At 45.9% G+C, this 14088-nt stretch overlaps 1 protein-coding gene across 3 annotated transcripts in view; it reads right to left on the bottom strand.

Annotated features, from left to right (window-relative positions):
- Adamts12 (ADAM metallopeptidase with thrombospondin type 1 motif 12) overlaps positions 1-12265 on the bottom strand; it is a 220100-nt gene extending 207835 nt beyond the window's left edge. For all 3 annotated transcript variants that reach the window (XR_007591168.1, XM_050139036.1, XM_050139037.1), the window contains exons 1-2: positions 11871-12265; positions 4440-4801 (exon numbers count right to left, since the gene is read on the bottom strand). Coding sequence is in view for 2 of the 3 variants with exons in the window: in XM_050139036.1 (XP_049994993.1) it covers positions 4440-4801; positions 11871-11997 (489 nt within the window). In the remaining variant the exon portion in view is untranslated. The remainder of the gene's footprint in view (positions 1-4439; positions 4802-11870) is intronic.
- Positions 12266-14088: the final 1823 nt, after the last annotated feature.

The raw sequence follows: 14088 nt of genomic DNA, 5'->3' as shown, positions 1-14088 counted from the left end.
GGGGGGGGGGGGGGGGGGGGGGGGGGGGGAAGCCTGCGAGAGAGGAAAGGGGGAAGAACAAAAAGGGGAGGTGGACAGGAAAGGAGGGAGAAGGAAGGGGAAGGAATCTCCGCTTAAGTATCATATATCACACTAAAAAGAATTGGAGGGAATACTGAACTTAATGTAAACATCAAAGGGCACATGGGAGGGTTGGGAGGAGGAGGGCAAAGGGGGACTGACTTAATAAGGCAGGAAAAATGGTTGCAGCTACAAGGGACTGAGGGAATTCTTATGATGGACATGCTTGACATGTTGACTGCACCAATGTCAAAATTCTGGTTGTTATCATACAGTGATTCTGCAAGACTGTGGCCATTAGAGGAAAATGGGAAAAGGGTACATGGCGGTTTTCCCCTGTATTCTTGCAACTACAAAGGATCTACAACTAACTCGATATTAAAATTTTGACTGAAAAAAAAAGACTAGGAAAATAATGGATTCCAATTTTAGTACACATTTGAATCTAAACGGGAAAGCAACTCCCAGTGTTCCTAAAGAGAAAAGAAAGCAGAAGGCCAGAACCAAATGGAAGTCACGGCTGGGTGGCCCTAAGTAGACCCACAATCATCTCTTCCTCAGCAAGGGCTGGTATCCAGGTAAGAGTTGGCAAGCCAAGACCAGCATTCATTTTAAAAAGACAGTGTGTAAGAAAGCCTGGGACCAAGAAAAAAAAAAGTGTTTACTGACCAGGATACTCAGTAAAGAAGGTGACTAAACAAAGGTATTGGTAGAAGTAGAGTACCCATAAAATCACAAGCCTGGCTCTGTGAGGGGTGGGAGTATGGAGTCTAACTTTTGTACTACCCGTCCAGTGCATAAATATAAACTGAAATACAACAGACTCACTTGGAACCAATCCCTTAAGGCCTCTACCAGTAGCAAACCCCAGACCATACCCACTGGGATTCTAACTCTTTCTGAGGCTGCAACCAGAATGTAACTCATTGAAGGCTTCGCTATCTCCATCAGACAGCTTAGATGAGAACAAATCCACGAGGCTTTCAAACGAAACAAACTCCACCATTTCAAATGTATGAACATCTTGTGGAGATGGGATGATGAGCATGCTAGACAGGTACTACGCAGCGGAGGATGGGGTTACCCAGTCTGGAGGGAGCTCCATGGTGATGCGGACCTGAGCTATGCGAGAGGGTGTTAATTGAAGAAAGCTGTTCCACAGCTTTGTAGTAGCCGTTTCCCATGGATCTTCACTTTGAAACTATTTAGCCCTGCTCCAGAGCAGATTAGGAAACCTCATAGACAACTTTTAAGAAGAAGAAGAAAAGACCAGAAAAAACCACATCTGAGCAAAGAATACATGATCACTGAGCCCTGGAAGTGAGAAGTAGATGTTCCGGTTTCCGCATTCAGTTTCCGTTACTATGATAAAACAATGACAGAAATCAACTTGGAGAAGAAATGGTTTCCCACATCACCGGCTGTCATCAGGGGAAGCCAGGACAGTAATCAAGATCCTGAAGGCATGCTTCAGTAACAGACACAGAGACCATGGTAAAACAATACTTAATGGATTGCTCTGACTTCCTATCCAGAGGTGACATCACCAGCAGTGAACCGGACCTGCCTGCCCTCCAGTAATCAACAATCAAGAAAATGCCCTCACAGAAATTCCCATAGGCCAGTCTGATGGGAGCAATTCTGTCATTGAGGTTCTGCCTTCCCTTGGACCCTTAGTTTGTGTCAAGTTGAAGAAAACTAACCAGCACACCATGAAAGTGTGTGTGCCATTCCTCCAAAAGGCTTCCCAAATGCTCTCGGGGTGAGGTCATGCCTGAGTGAAAGAGAGCATAAACGTTCCAAAGGTCAGATTCCAGGCATGTGGTCAAGCAAAGTCAGATGCAAGTCCATCCACCAACTTCTGACCAGGACCACTCTAAGTAGACATTGACCATTTTGGTACACTAGCTAACAAACTTAACAGCAGGCAGCTATGAGCTTACCAAATGGAAAAACTTATTTGGCTTTTGGTACCATTTTATGTCACCTGGAATTGCTAAATCATATGTGAGAACACATACACACACAATGCCATTGAAGTATTTCTAACAAAATGATCCAGATGACTTGGCTCTAAGAGTTAAAATTTTTGTTATCTTGACTACCCCTGTGGCTTCCTGTATTTAGTATGACTCTGAAATCTGATTCTGAAAATGCCTGGTGGTAGTATTTATTCGCTGCTCCTTGAACGCTTGGAAGGTGAAGAGATCCTAGCATTCTATCCCTAAGGCAAAAAAAGTAAGGCTCCTAAGCAATTTCCCTTGAAAAGAGAACTTCCTGGCCGGGGGCTGCCTGTTAGGATCCCCAGAGAGAACACCTGCTGTGTTGCTGGCCAGTCGCTAATTAGACCCCTCTTCCTGGTAACATTGATTGGCTACATTCACCTGGGAAGCTTAAGGAAGAGAGGTGCCTGGCTCCACTCTCAGACCAATTAAATCTCAGCACCTCAGACATAAGATACCAGGCAACGGACACACACTTCATTAATATTTGGTTAGCACACAAAGAAATGGGGTGTGTTGTGACATTTTCATTCAGATCATAAGACCTCTCAGGCGATCCTAATGCGGATCCAGGGCTCAGAACAAATATTCCAGGCCAGGCTTCTCAGACGTCCCAGAGACCAGGTTTGTGATACATCTCAAGCAAGCAAATCTGTGGTGTATTGGTTAGTTGGCATGTTGCTTGGCCAAACCATGCAGATAGAGCATTCTAAGCCATGCAGATTGGGAATTCTCAGGGAAGGACAGTGAGGGAAGACAATACAAATGCTTTCTGCAAGAATGGTGATGTCCGAGTGACTTTGTCTGGCAAGCCTCAGAGCAACCATAACCCTCAGGTTTCTGAAACATCTTCCTTTATGAAGAAGCTTCAGGACATAGCAGGTCACGACAGTGTGCCATTCTCTGCTCTGAACCTGGTTTATCATCATCTCCAAAAGAAGAGGAGGGGGGAAAGAGGGGGGAGAGGAGGGGCAGGAGGATCTACCGACAGCCCAGGTTCTGATGACCAGCACAGGTAGTCAGCCAGGCTTATACTGTGAGGGCAGGTGGCCCCTCCTTTCAACTTGAGCGGAACCTCAGCAAACCTCAGCCTAGCTCCTAAGCCTTTTCCCATGCAGTAGCTGAAGAGCTGTCCCTGTGGAGTCTACTAGAAGTAAAGGGTGGAGGAATCAATCTTTTACTTTCTCGCTTTTGTCTACCACTGTTAGAGACTGAACTAGAGTCTTCAAAGACGCTAGTCAAGTATTCCACCATGCAACCCACAGCTTCACCAATGCATAAACATGGGTGAAAACTTTGAAAAGCAAATGTTGTTACACTTTGAGAGGCGGTGTATAGTAGTGGAAATGTACACTGACATTAACCAGTACAAGAAAACTAGTCATGTCTAAGCTTCCTCACGTGTTTGCTGAAAAAGAAAAAAGAAAGAAAGAAAGAAAGAAAGAAAGAAAGAAAGAAAGAAAGAAAGAAAGGAAAAGAAAAAAGAAAGGAAAAGAAAGGTGGGAGGGAGAAGGACTTCACACAAGCCACATCAAGGGCCATACATTTTAGAAATGTTAAAAGAAAAGAGGAGGGAGATGACATTCATTAAATATGGTTATGTACTAAACACCCCCTGAGGCTTAGCTGTGGATTAATGCCCTTAATCCCTAGCACACATCACAGCAACAGTCAGGGGACTTCTTCCATGGAAGCCTGAGAGCGTTTTCAGATTTCAGAGCCATAAGCAGACTCCATCTGAGCCGCTCAGTTCTGCTGTGCCGCCTGTATACAAATGTGTTTCAGTAAAACTTTATTCAAACAACAGATGGCCACATTGTATTCAACCCTTCTCTGAGCCTATTTTCTCATTGCCTCTGTTTTACAGATGGAAAAAGAAAAGGAAACAAAAGAAACACAAGACCAACAAAATCTCCTGACAGTTCAGGGTCCTCCAGGAAGACTGAGGACCAAGTGCAAATCCTCAACTGTTACAACCTAACAGCCACAGTCAGTATTGGCAACATTCTTCCTCAGTCCAAATCAGAGTTTCCTAATTCAAGGCAAAACAGAAAGTCAATCAGCAGGTGACCTTTAGGGCTGCCCCAGGGAGGAAAGAGGGACTCAAACTCCCCTGCAGATTTTCCAGCTTTGTTCCAAGCTGTTCTCTCTCTGCCTTCTTAGAATCACTATCCCTCCTACCTTTATTCTTTGCTCCTCAAAATTGATTATATTTAATCACTGTCTACATTCTTTCAATTCCTTTGGAAGCCAGGATTGCCCGGACCACAGGGCACAATTGGCGTATGACCAGTCCCCTGTGAACCTGTTAATATAGGGTTTACAGGCTAAGATATAGAGCAGAAAGGGGACATAACGGGGGGGGGGGGTACTCACCAGTCCTTGGCAGGCACTGAGGGCTGCTGTCCCGATGGTGGTGCCCTGCTGCAGAACTGTGCCCCTGAGATGGCAGGGTGAGCCCGAGGAAGTCACCGTCATAACCTGAGAAAGGTTCCCGTATCGCCTCTCCACAACGTAGCCATTGGACATAAACTCCCTGTTGACTGTCAAATTGAAAAACAGGTCCTTTTCTTCGTGTGAAATTCTATAGTACACCTGGTCCTCAGAGCCACCCGCGGCTCTCTTTCTCCTGCCGCTGGTGACGGGATGGTGCAGTCCATAAGACAGAAAATGCCCGCTGGCGTCTACTTGGACTGGTCCCACCATGTGGTATTCTGGCAGGGCCTTGATAAAATGTTCTGTAGGAGACGAAAACAGAATAAAATTCAGAGATCCAAACTGAGTACGACAAGCAAGGCAAACCCACTCCCATTTGGGACTGAGATTGCTGCCGCTTGCTGATTGCAAAACTACCACTGACTTAAAGCTCAGAGAATGTTTTCCCCCACATTAACACTGTCCCCGTGCAGCCCTCTGAGCAATGAACATGTGCACAGCATCTGTCTTCAATGGTGTGCAGCAGTCTGTCTGAGCTGGCCTACAGTAGACCTCTGGGTACCAGCTATTCTATCACAGTCCACTGAAGATGAGATTTAATTCATGAGGAATACTGCAAGGAAAGAAGCGGGATCAGTATGCCAAAGAGGACATTGCCAGGGTGGGATCCACTAATATGAACTACAGATCTCCAGTTTATGGCATGGTGCTTCAGTCCTCAAGAATGTCTTCCTATATCAGGCTATAAGGGGAAAAAAGTCTAACCACACGGCGAACTCAACATACATGGTCCGTGTTTACCTCAACAAAACCTCACACCTATGACAGCATCAGAGTGACCCACAATGTAGCAGGGTACTTAAGTGGGCTTGGGATTTGAAATACACTCATTAAAAATGATGAGGACACATTTTTGAAACTAAGGCATTGGCTCAAACGATGAAAACTGCTGCTCTGGAAATGCATTTTGCTGAGTCATTGGAGGTTTGGTTTACTTACTCTAAAACCCAGAAGGACAATTCGTTACTAATTAGATCCATTGTTAGTTAAGAACATAAAGTACCAAGATGTACAGGGATTCTAATGGGGACAGGTGGTCCTGCAATGCACCAGAATACTCATTTTGACTCACCCAAATTTGACCTTCTGCAAAAGAAGGAGGGGAAGAAAGAGAGGAGATGGAGAGGGCAAGAAAATAGGAACCAGGGAATCATTGAAAGAAGGGGAGGGGGGAAAGGGAAAAGAAGGGGAGGGGAGGAAAGGGGGAGAGAAGGGGGGGTATCTACCAGATACTTTCTAGTATGCACTACATTGCTCACAGAATTCTCACAATTAGAGTCTTTGCATTCTGTCAGAATCTCACCTATGCTTCAAGATAAAAGGGTAAAATTCAAAGTACTAGGCATGGTGGCACTGCAGAGGCTACAACAAAAGATCAAGAATTTGAGTCCAATCTGAATTAAACAGTGAGACCTCCCCCTCAAAAGACAGCAGAAAACCAGAGTTCCATTCTCCTAACATCCCCAGACAACTGAAGTTCTAGCTCTTTCTACTGAGGGCTCATGTTTGTACTTCCCAGGATGGCTTTACTTCACAATGCCTTTTCTTTACAATATTACATATTCCTGATACTTTCAGTGGCAGAATCTCAGCATCACAGGCTGTATGCCATCACCACAGGCTGAATGCCATCATGGGCTGTATGTTCTCATAGGTTGTGTGTCATTACAGGTTGTATGTCATCATGATTGTATGTCACCATAGGCTTTATGTTGTCACAGGATGTATGTCATCATTGGCTGTATGCCATCATGGCCTGTATGTCATCCTGGGTTGTATGTCATTACAGGCTGTATATAATCATTGGCTGTATGCCATCATGGGCTGTATGTCATCCTAAATTGTATGTTCTCATAGGTTGTGTGTCATTACAGGCTGTATGTCATCATGACTATATGTCATCGTAGGATTTATGTCGTCACAAGATGTATGTCGTCATGGGCTGTATGTCATCACAGGCTGTAAGTTGTCATGGGTTGTATGTAGTCACAGGCTGTATGTCATATATATATATGTATATGTCATAAATCAGTAAAAATTCATGATGATGGTCTTTGAAGGAACTGGACTTAAGGGAAGACAAGAAGGTGCTTTTCCTCGTAAGCAACTTCCTTCAATCCTAATTTTTTTTGACCCATTCTTCTCAGGCTTCAGTGAAATATGGGGCAGAGGACAGTGTCCACTCTCAGGCACTAACAAAGAATCTTATTAAACATAAAATATCCATGCCTGTTATAACTGCAACATTTAGGCACAAACCACAAAGGGATAAATCTTATAAAGAGTGTTTAATGAGAAGAATTTAATAATAATCTAATAAGCAATGTTTAATGAAAAATAAGAAGAAAAATGCAAACAGGACTACTGGTATTACTGGAAAACATACACACCTACACACACACACATACATACAATTAAGTTTTCCAAAACACATGCAAACAAAAAACTACATATGGAACTCATTTGAAAGGGTTTCCATGGGGAATTATGACAAAAAAACATCAATAACTAAAAAAAACAAAAGTTATCAATGAACTGAAGACAATGGTGTTCTGTGAACTGGGGAGTATAAGCAACTAGCCCCTCACACATTTCCTTCCCATTCACTCCTCCAGAAATGTCTGGACCAACCCCAGGATGGGCACTTCCTGCCCCTCCACACTCAGACCCGAGTTAAGAGCAGAGCAGTCAGCTACAGCGGTGGAGCCATAGTTTCCTTCTGCAGCCTTCCCGCCCTGCCCTTAATTAAGGTTACTTCAACAGAGGCTGGAGCACCGGAGGAACAACACGGGCAATAAAGGTCTTATTCTGCGGGGTGAGTGCTCAGACATGGTTACTCTAAAGACTCGGACTAATTTTCTCAAGAGAAGTTCTCTTGAGGAGGGACGCTACGGAGATAGCTCAGTAAAGTGTGTGAAAATCCGAGTTCAGACTCCAGCAGCTGAGTAAAGCCGCAGGGGTGGGGATGTCCACTACCAATCCGAGCACTGGGGAGGAAGAGACCTGCAATCCTGTGGGTTTCTCTGTAAACCTTAAGTGACTTTGCTAGAGTTAGATAAACTCTTTTCCGCATATGTCAGCCGCCTCAGGTGTACGCGATATAAACAGAAAATAAACCAACTCATTTTTCTTGGCTTCTATTCTGATCTCAGACAGAAAGAGAGGTTTCAGTCACACCTGGGAAAACTGAACTCAGAGCTCACTTCTGTGTTCTGTCCTGACTGCCTCCGGAGGTTCCACTACAGACAACCCAATGTCCACTTGGCATCCTTAAGCCTGGGAGAAGGACAAGGGGCTGAGACAGGAAAACTATACAAAAGGCTACCTCGGCATTTGTGGAAACAAATGAGAAGCCTGGATGGAAACTATATTTGAAAACCTAAACCACAGGTTTTAATTACTTGAAACCTGTAGAAAAGAAACTTCATGAGAAGTTCTAGGAGCAACTGTGGGTACACAGCATTTTGAAAGGACAAAACACCAGGCCATCATTGGCCTTTGTCTTAAGAAGAAGAGCGGAGGATGAGAGACTGGTGATCTGTTCCCATGCTCCAGTAAGATCTCTATGTTATGGTTGCAGGACTAACCCATGAGTCAGGTCATTGACTCTGCTCAGCAGCCATGCTCACCTTTTCTGTATAACTCTAATTTTGGCGTGACTTCTGCCAAAGAGGGAGCATCTATATTTGTTATTAATTATTTCTAGTAGTAGTAGTTAAATTTTGTAGACTTTTTATTTAAGAGTTGTTAAGTTGTTACTAACATAGAGGTTTATTTCCATAATAATCTGCCACAGGTTGTTCTCACTGTGCAACCATTTTATTATAGAAGTCAATAAAATTGGCTTTTTTTCTAAAAAAAAAAAAGTTTGGCTTTGCTTCCTAACCATTTAATAATTATCTACTGACCAGATAATTTATTATAAATACCACAAAATGACATAATTGTGAAATCTCTTCTTACAATAAAAAAATGCTAGAATAATTTTCTTCTAATAGATTTGTTTCCAATTAGGAGAAATGGAAGATTAGACTTCCCTCATGATCTTCTATGAGCCTGTGTAGCCAGAGCCCATCTCTGAAATGAGATAAAGTGCTTGTCCTATAGCTATCACAGAGTCACCAAGTGCAAAACGGAACACAGAAGTTTACCAGTGCCTTGTAGACAGCATAGGTGGCTTTGGAACTACAGTGGCCTGAGTTCTGGTCTCACTCTATAATGTCCCAAGAGCAGCGATTAACTTTGCATTCTGCTCTTTTCTTGGATTAGAGGTGTTGGGTGTGTTACTCTTGCAATGCCGGGAAGCAGAAGTGAGATGAAGAAGGCATTGGGCCACACAGCCACAAAAGTGACCACCGGGCTCTGCAGAACAGTGCACTAAGATGTGGTGTGGTGTAAGCTGAGTGTGTTAGGGGGTATCTCCGACAACAGTGTTTGCAGCTGCTGATGGGCTTTTAGCAAGTAACCACATCACTTGTCAGGAAGCATCTGTACAGGGAAAGCTAAATCCAGAGACCAATGCTGGCTATAGAGGAGAGGAAGCATGTTGTATGCAAAGCCAGGAATCTTATTCTTTTCGCTGTTTGGTTGTAAATCAAGATAGACCTGGATGGAGGTGGGTGGTCCTTGGACTTCCCACAGGGCAGGGAACCCTGATTGCTCTTTGGGCTAACGAGGGAGGGGGACTTGATTGGGGGAGGGGGAGGGAAATGGGAGGCAGTGGCGGGGAAGAGTCAGAAATCTTTAATAAATAAATAAAAATTAAAAAAAAGAAAGTCTAGAGAGGTGTAACACATCCTTTCACCAACTACCTGATGTAGGAAGGGGTTCTACAGAATTAGCCTGATCTGTCCTGGGAAGGATTAGATTCATCACCATACTTTTTCTGCGGACCAAAACCTTCACATATTTACATCTTTGTGGTGCTGGAGATGGGACTTAGGGTCTGGCGCTAAGCAAGTGCCCTGGGACCCAACTATAGCCCAGCCCAGAACTGAAACTGGGATTCTGTGCAAACCTGAGAACTAGAAAGAACAAGCAAGGTTAACTAGTGTGTAGACCCCTTTCCAGCTGCTCCATGACTCTCTTCAATGCCCTAGCTAAAGAGTATTTCATCAGTGTTCACTACCTACATGCAAACACAATCACTTTGTAAAAGTAAGGATGGGTGGGATGATCTCTGGGTTTGCAGCTTTGAATATTTGGAATTTGGGTGCAACTCAAAAATCCTGACAGAGTAGAAATAGAAGGTCATCTGGGGTCAAATCCAGGTCTAGTCCCAGGAAGCTTTAGAATGTCTTGTCCTTACTCCTCTCTTGCTCTCACCCCTCCTCTCTCTCCTCTCTACTTTTCTCCTTTCCTCTCCTCTTCCCCTCCTCTCCTCTCCCTTCCCCTCCCCTCCTCTCCTCTCCTTTTTTGCCCTCCTATATTACTATCCTCCCCTCCTCTTTCCCTCTGCTCTCACCTCCTCTCCTCTCCCCTTTCTTCCCTCCTCTATTGCTCTCCTCCCTTCCCCTCCCTTCCTTTTCTCTTCTTTCTTGCTCTCCTCTCTCCTCCCCTTCCCCTCCCTCCCCTCCCCTCCTCTTTCTCCTCTTCTCTCTTGCTCTCCTCCCTCTCCCCCTCAGTTCTAATAAAAATCCACTAGGAAATTTCTTCTTAGCCCAAAGAATTAATTACTTATCAATGCATTAATGAAGACTGATGAAAAGATCAACGCTCTTAAAAACTGAAAGCATTCTTAAAATCTAAATATATTTGCATCATTAATACACATAGTGAACTTTAGAGCTACTTCTGAACATCAAATATTCTCAGCATACCCCAAAGGTCACCAAGGGAAAAGAGTCATATCCCACTTTCCAGAGAACAAGACAGGCCCAGCAGTGTCTGCTGTACACCAAGATGAATTTTCCCTTACAAACATGCGAAGCAAGCAGAGTTGGACGCTAACCCAGGAGAATGTCTTTGAAGGAAATCATCTCCGCATGCCCTGGGAAGTGCTGGCGGGCTGTGTTTGGGCTCCCCCAGAACAGGGACCTTTCACAAAGGCCCTGGTTTTCAAAGAACAACAAAAGCTGCTATTTTAAACTTGGGGGCTTGAGATGGTATCTGGACGGTTTACACAAGCAAGTGTGGGCTGATTGACATCTAACCCCAGTGTTTGCCCACTCCGGCTTCCAAGTAAAGCAAAGGGAGGGAGTGATTTGCATCTGGCCGCTCTCTAAGCCCGCCACAGAGGAATTCTCCAGCAGCATTTGACTTTGCAACGTGGGCAGAAAACACTGGCTAGCAATACCTTAAACACGGACAAGTGCGTGCGTGTGTGCGTGCGTGCGTGCGTGCGTGTGCCTGTTATCCCTGCTATTGCCGTCATCATGGTTACGTGACTTTAAGTCAGGATACCTGCTTCAAAACCGTGTTCCACTCTTACGAAGCTCATAAAGTCTTCAAGTTCCAGTTTCCCCATTTGCAAACCAGGCATGGTAGCACCCGAACTCCAGAAGAGCATCGTGAGTAATAGGAGGGGCTTACAGGCAATCTCTGTGCTCGGACACTGCCCGCCCCCCAATTCCCTGCCGTTCCGCAGAACCCACCGTAGAAGCCCTCTCTCGATAGCAAACTCTTCTAAGTTCAATAAAAAACAGAAGCAACAACACCACTTTTCCCCGGGCATTAGGCTTAAAATAACAACAACAATAATAACAATAATCTGCAAATTATCTTCAGAGTGATCACAAAATTTAGAAAGAGAAAAGCTTTCAAAGCAGGAGAGAGAACCACGAGGCCCCAGGACATAATTTTGTCCCCAATAGAGGTGTCATTTGAAAAAACAACACCCTAAATCTTTCCAGGAAACCCAAAACACAGCCAACTGTGCTCGCTCAGCAGGGGACCGGAATAAAATTTCTACCTTCCAGATCCGGAGTTTTAAATCGAGGAAACACTGCCATGACTGCCTGTGACCAGCTGGATCTTTTTAATAAAAATAAATGTCCATGTCAGAATCTGCAGGGGGGGGGGGCTGAAAATGGGAGATAGGGGATAGGTTGGGCGTAGGGGGGGACTGGTCGGGGAGCTCGCTTGCTCTCGGGTCTCTGGTGTCTGTCATCTCTCAGTGGGTAGGGAAATATCCAAATATCCATAAGTCCTAGGTCAGAAGAAAGCCGGAGAGTGAACCTACAGCCCAGTTTTCCTTAGATGGGACAGAAGACAGAGTTCAGCTCTGCCTGGCGGGGGAAGGGGTAGAGGACAGACCAAGTTCCACTGTCCTGCCAGCACCGCTTGAAAAACAAATAAAGAAAAGCCACTAACCTTGCCTCGGGTCTGGGAAGCGAACGGGGCCTGGCAGAGCTTGTCTCCCATGGCCAAAAGCCCCAAAGTTAAGAAGCTGAGCCACCATCGAGAGCTTTGCCAGCCAGCTCCTCTGAGCACATGGCATGGTTCAGTTGTTGGGGAGAAGGAAAGTCAAAAAAGTTTTAGCTCTCAGCTGCAGATAGCAAGTCCTCGCCTGTGGCCGCGCCGGAGGACGCAGCGGGGCATGGTCCAGGCGTGGGAAGGGAGCGGCCAGCAGGCTGCCCGCGAGCTCTAGGGGCTTTTTTTGAAGCAGAAGAGGGTCAGAGAGCTTTTATTCTCTGCCTTTCCTGAAGGGCAGTGAATGAGCTGGGAGCTTCTGCTCTCCGCAGGCCAGAGCGTGGACTGGGTCAGAGCCAAGGGGCGCAGCCCACCGCAGGTCCCCACCCCTCTGCTTTCCCCACCCGCCAGGCCTTCAGCCAGCTCACACATCTTCCTTAGGGACGCCCTCCTCCCCCAAGCTCCTCCCTCCAGGCTCAGAGCCTGGGCTCGCGGGCCAAATAGGGGAGACCCCAGACAGCTGGCCAGGAAGGCCCTGGAATAAGAGCCAGCCAGAGGCTCCTAGGAAACCCCCCCCCCCCGAGAGAGGGGAGAGAGGAGAGAGAGAGAGAGAGAGAGAGAGAGAGAGAGAGAGAGAGAGAGAGAGAGAGAGAATGAAATGTATGCATAAATAATGAGTTATGGGCCAGAGGGGACCCCACTTCACAGACCCTGAATTTACCCCATTCTGTCAAGACTCCCACCCACTACCAACCCTCTGGGATTTTTCTTCCAGTACAGGCTAAGTTTTCCACTTAACAATTAATAGGCAATTTTTCTCTTTGCCAAGTCACACAGGAAATGATCCAGGCGAATCTGCTACCTTGACCCTGGACAACTCTGTTCATCTGCAGGATGGGGTGACTGGAACAAACTCCTGGGAGGTGGTCTGAGGCTGCAGGCCAGTGCCTGCTTTTCCATTTCCAGAACCCATCCCTCTTCCTTCACCTGCACCAGCAGACAACCATGCACAGAGAGAGGAGTCAGCCCTAGCAGACCTTGAGGGATTATGCAGTTTACCAACAAAGGCTCCCCAGTGTGTGTGTGTGTGTGTGTGTGTGTGTGTGTGTGTGTGTGTGTGTGGTGTAGTGTGGAGTATATGGTCTGTGGGTATGTGTGGTGGTATGGTGTGTGGTATGTGGTGTGTGTGGTGTGGTGTGGAGTGTATGGTCTGTGGGTACATGTGGTGTGTGGTATGTGTGTGCGATATGTGAGGGGTCTGTGGTGTGTGTGGTGTGCATGTGTGTATGCTGTGTGTGGTGTATGTGTGTGGTGTGTGTGTGGTATGTATATGATATGCATGCATGAATGCTGTGTGGTGTGTGTGTGGTGTGGTGTATGTCTTTGTGTGTGGTGTGGTGTGTGTGTGTGTGTGTGTAGGGGTGGTGTCCATTCAGATACCCAGACTTTCTCATCAGTGAGAGAATGCCCCAAAGCAGGAGCTGCCAGGCATCTTGAGAATTTACTAGGATAACCCAGCCAAAATTCTTTACCTCTGGGTTAAAACAGACCTCCTTACTCCATTCAGAAGGAATTTGGCCTCCTATATGGAGGCTCTTTGGCTGACAGCCAATCACATGCTTTCAGCAAGATGTCTGGGATGTCAGCTCACCCTGGCCTTGCACTGGGACAGGACAGCCAAGAGGTCCCTAGGGCCCAGAATGCAAGGCCTGAGCTGGGAGGTCCAAAGGACCTCATTCTGGGAAGCAGAGCTATGGAGACTTCCTGAGAAAGTCAGCTTTCTCCTTTTCGCTCATGCAAATTTTCAAATGCCTTGTCTTAAAACAACACAGATTTCTTGTCTTCATTTCTGGAGCTCTGAAACAGAATTCACTGGGCTAAAACCAAGGTGTAACATTCCTGTCTGGAAGTCTTAGAGGGAGTCTATTTTCTGACCTCCTTCAGCTTCCAGCTCCTGAAATTCTCTAGCGCCTAGCTCTCCTCCCTCCCTCTTCATCCTCAGTGGCGGTCTGAGTCTTGCTCATGCAGTGTTTCTCTGACTCTCTTCTGTTTTTCCACTCATTACCCTTTCTGAGTATACATTGGGTGTCACCGTCATCGTCATCTCCTTGAGCTGACTGGTGTGCTAATTCCACCTGCAACCTCAAGTTCCCCTTGCCATGTAGTAAAGCATGCTATG

The sequence above is a fragment of the Alexandromys fortis genome, unplaced genomic scaffold, assembly GCF_014885135.2.
Source record: "Alexandromys fortis isolate MF-2015 unplaced genomic scaffold, M_Fortis_MF-2015_v1.1 scaffold_37, whole genome shotgun sequence".
NCBI classification, from domain to species: domain Eukaryota; kingdom Metazoa; phylum Chordata; class Mammalia; order Rodentia; family Cricetidae; genus Alexandromys; species Alexandromys fortis.
The sequence above is the reverse complement of the archived record's forward strand: the minus strand, read 5'-3'. Positions and strand labels throughout refer to the sequence as shown.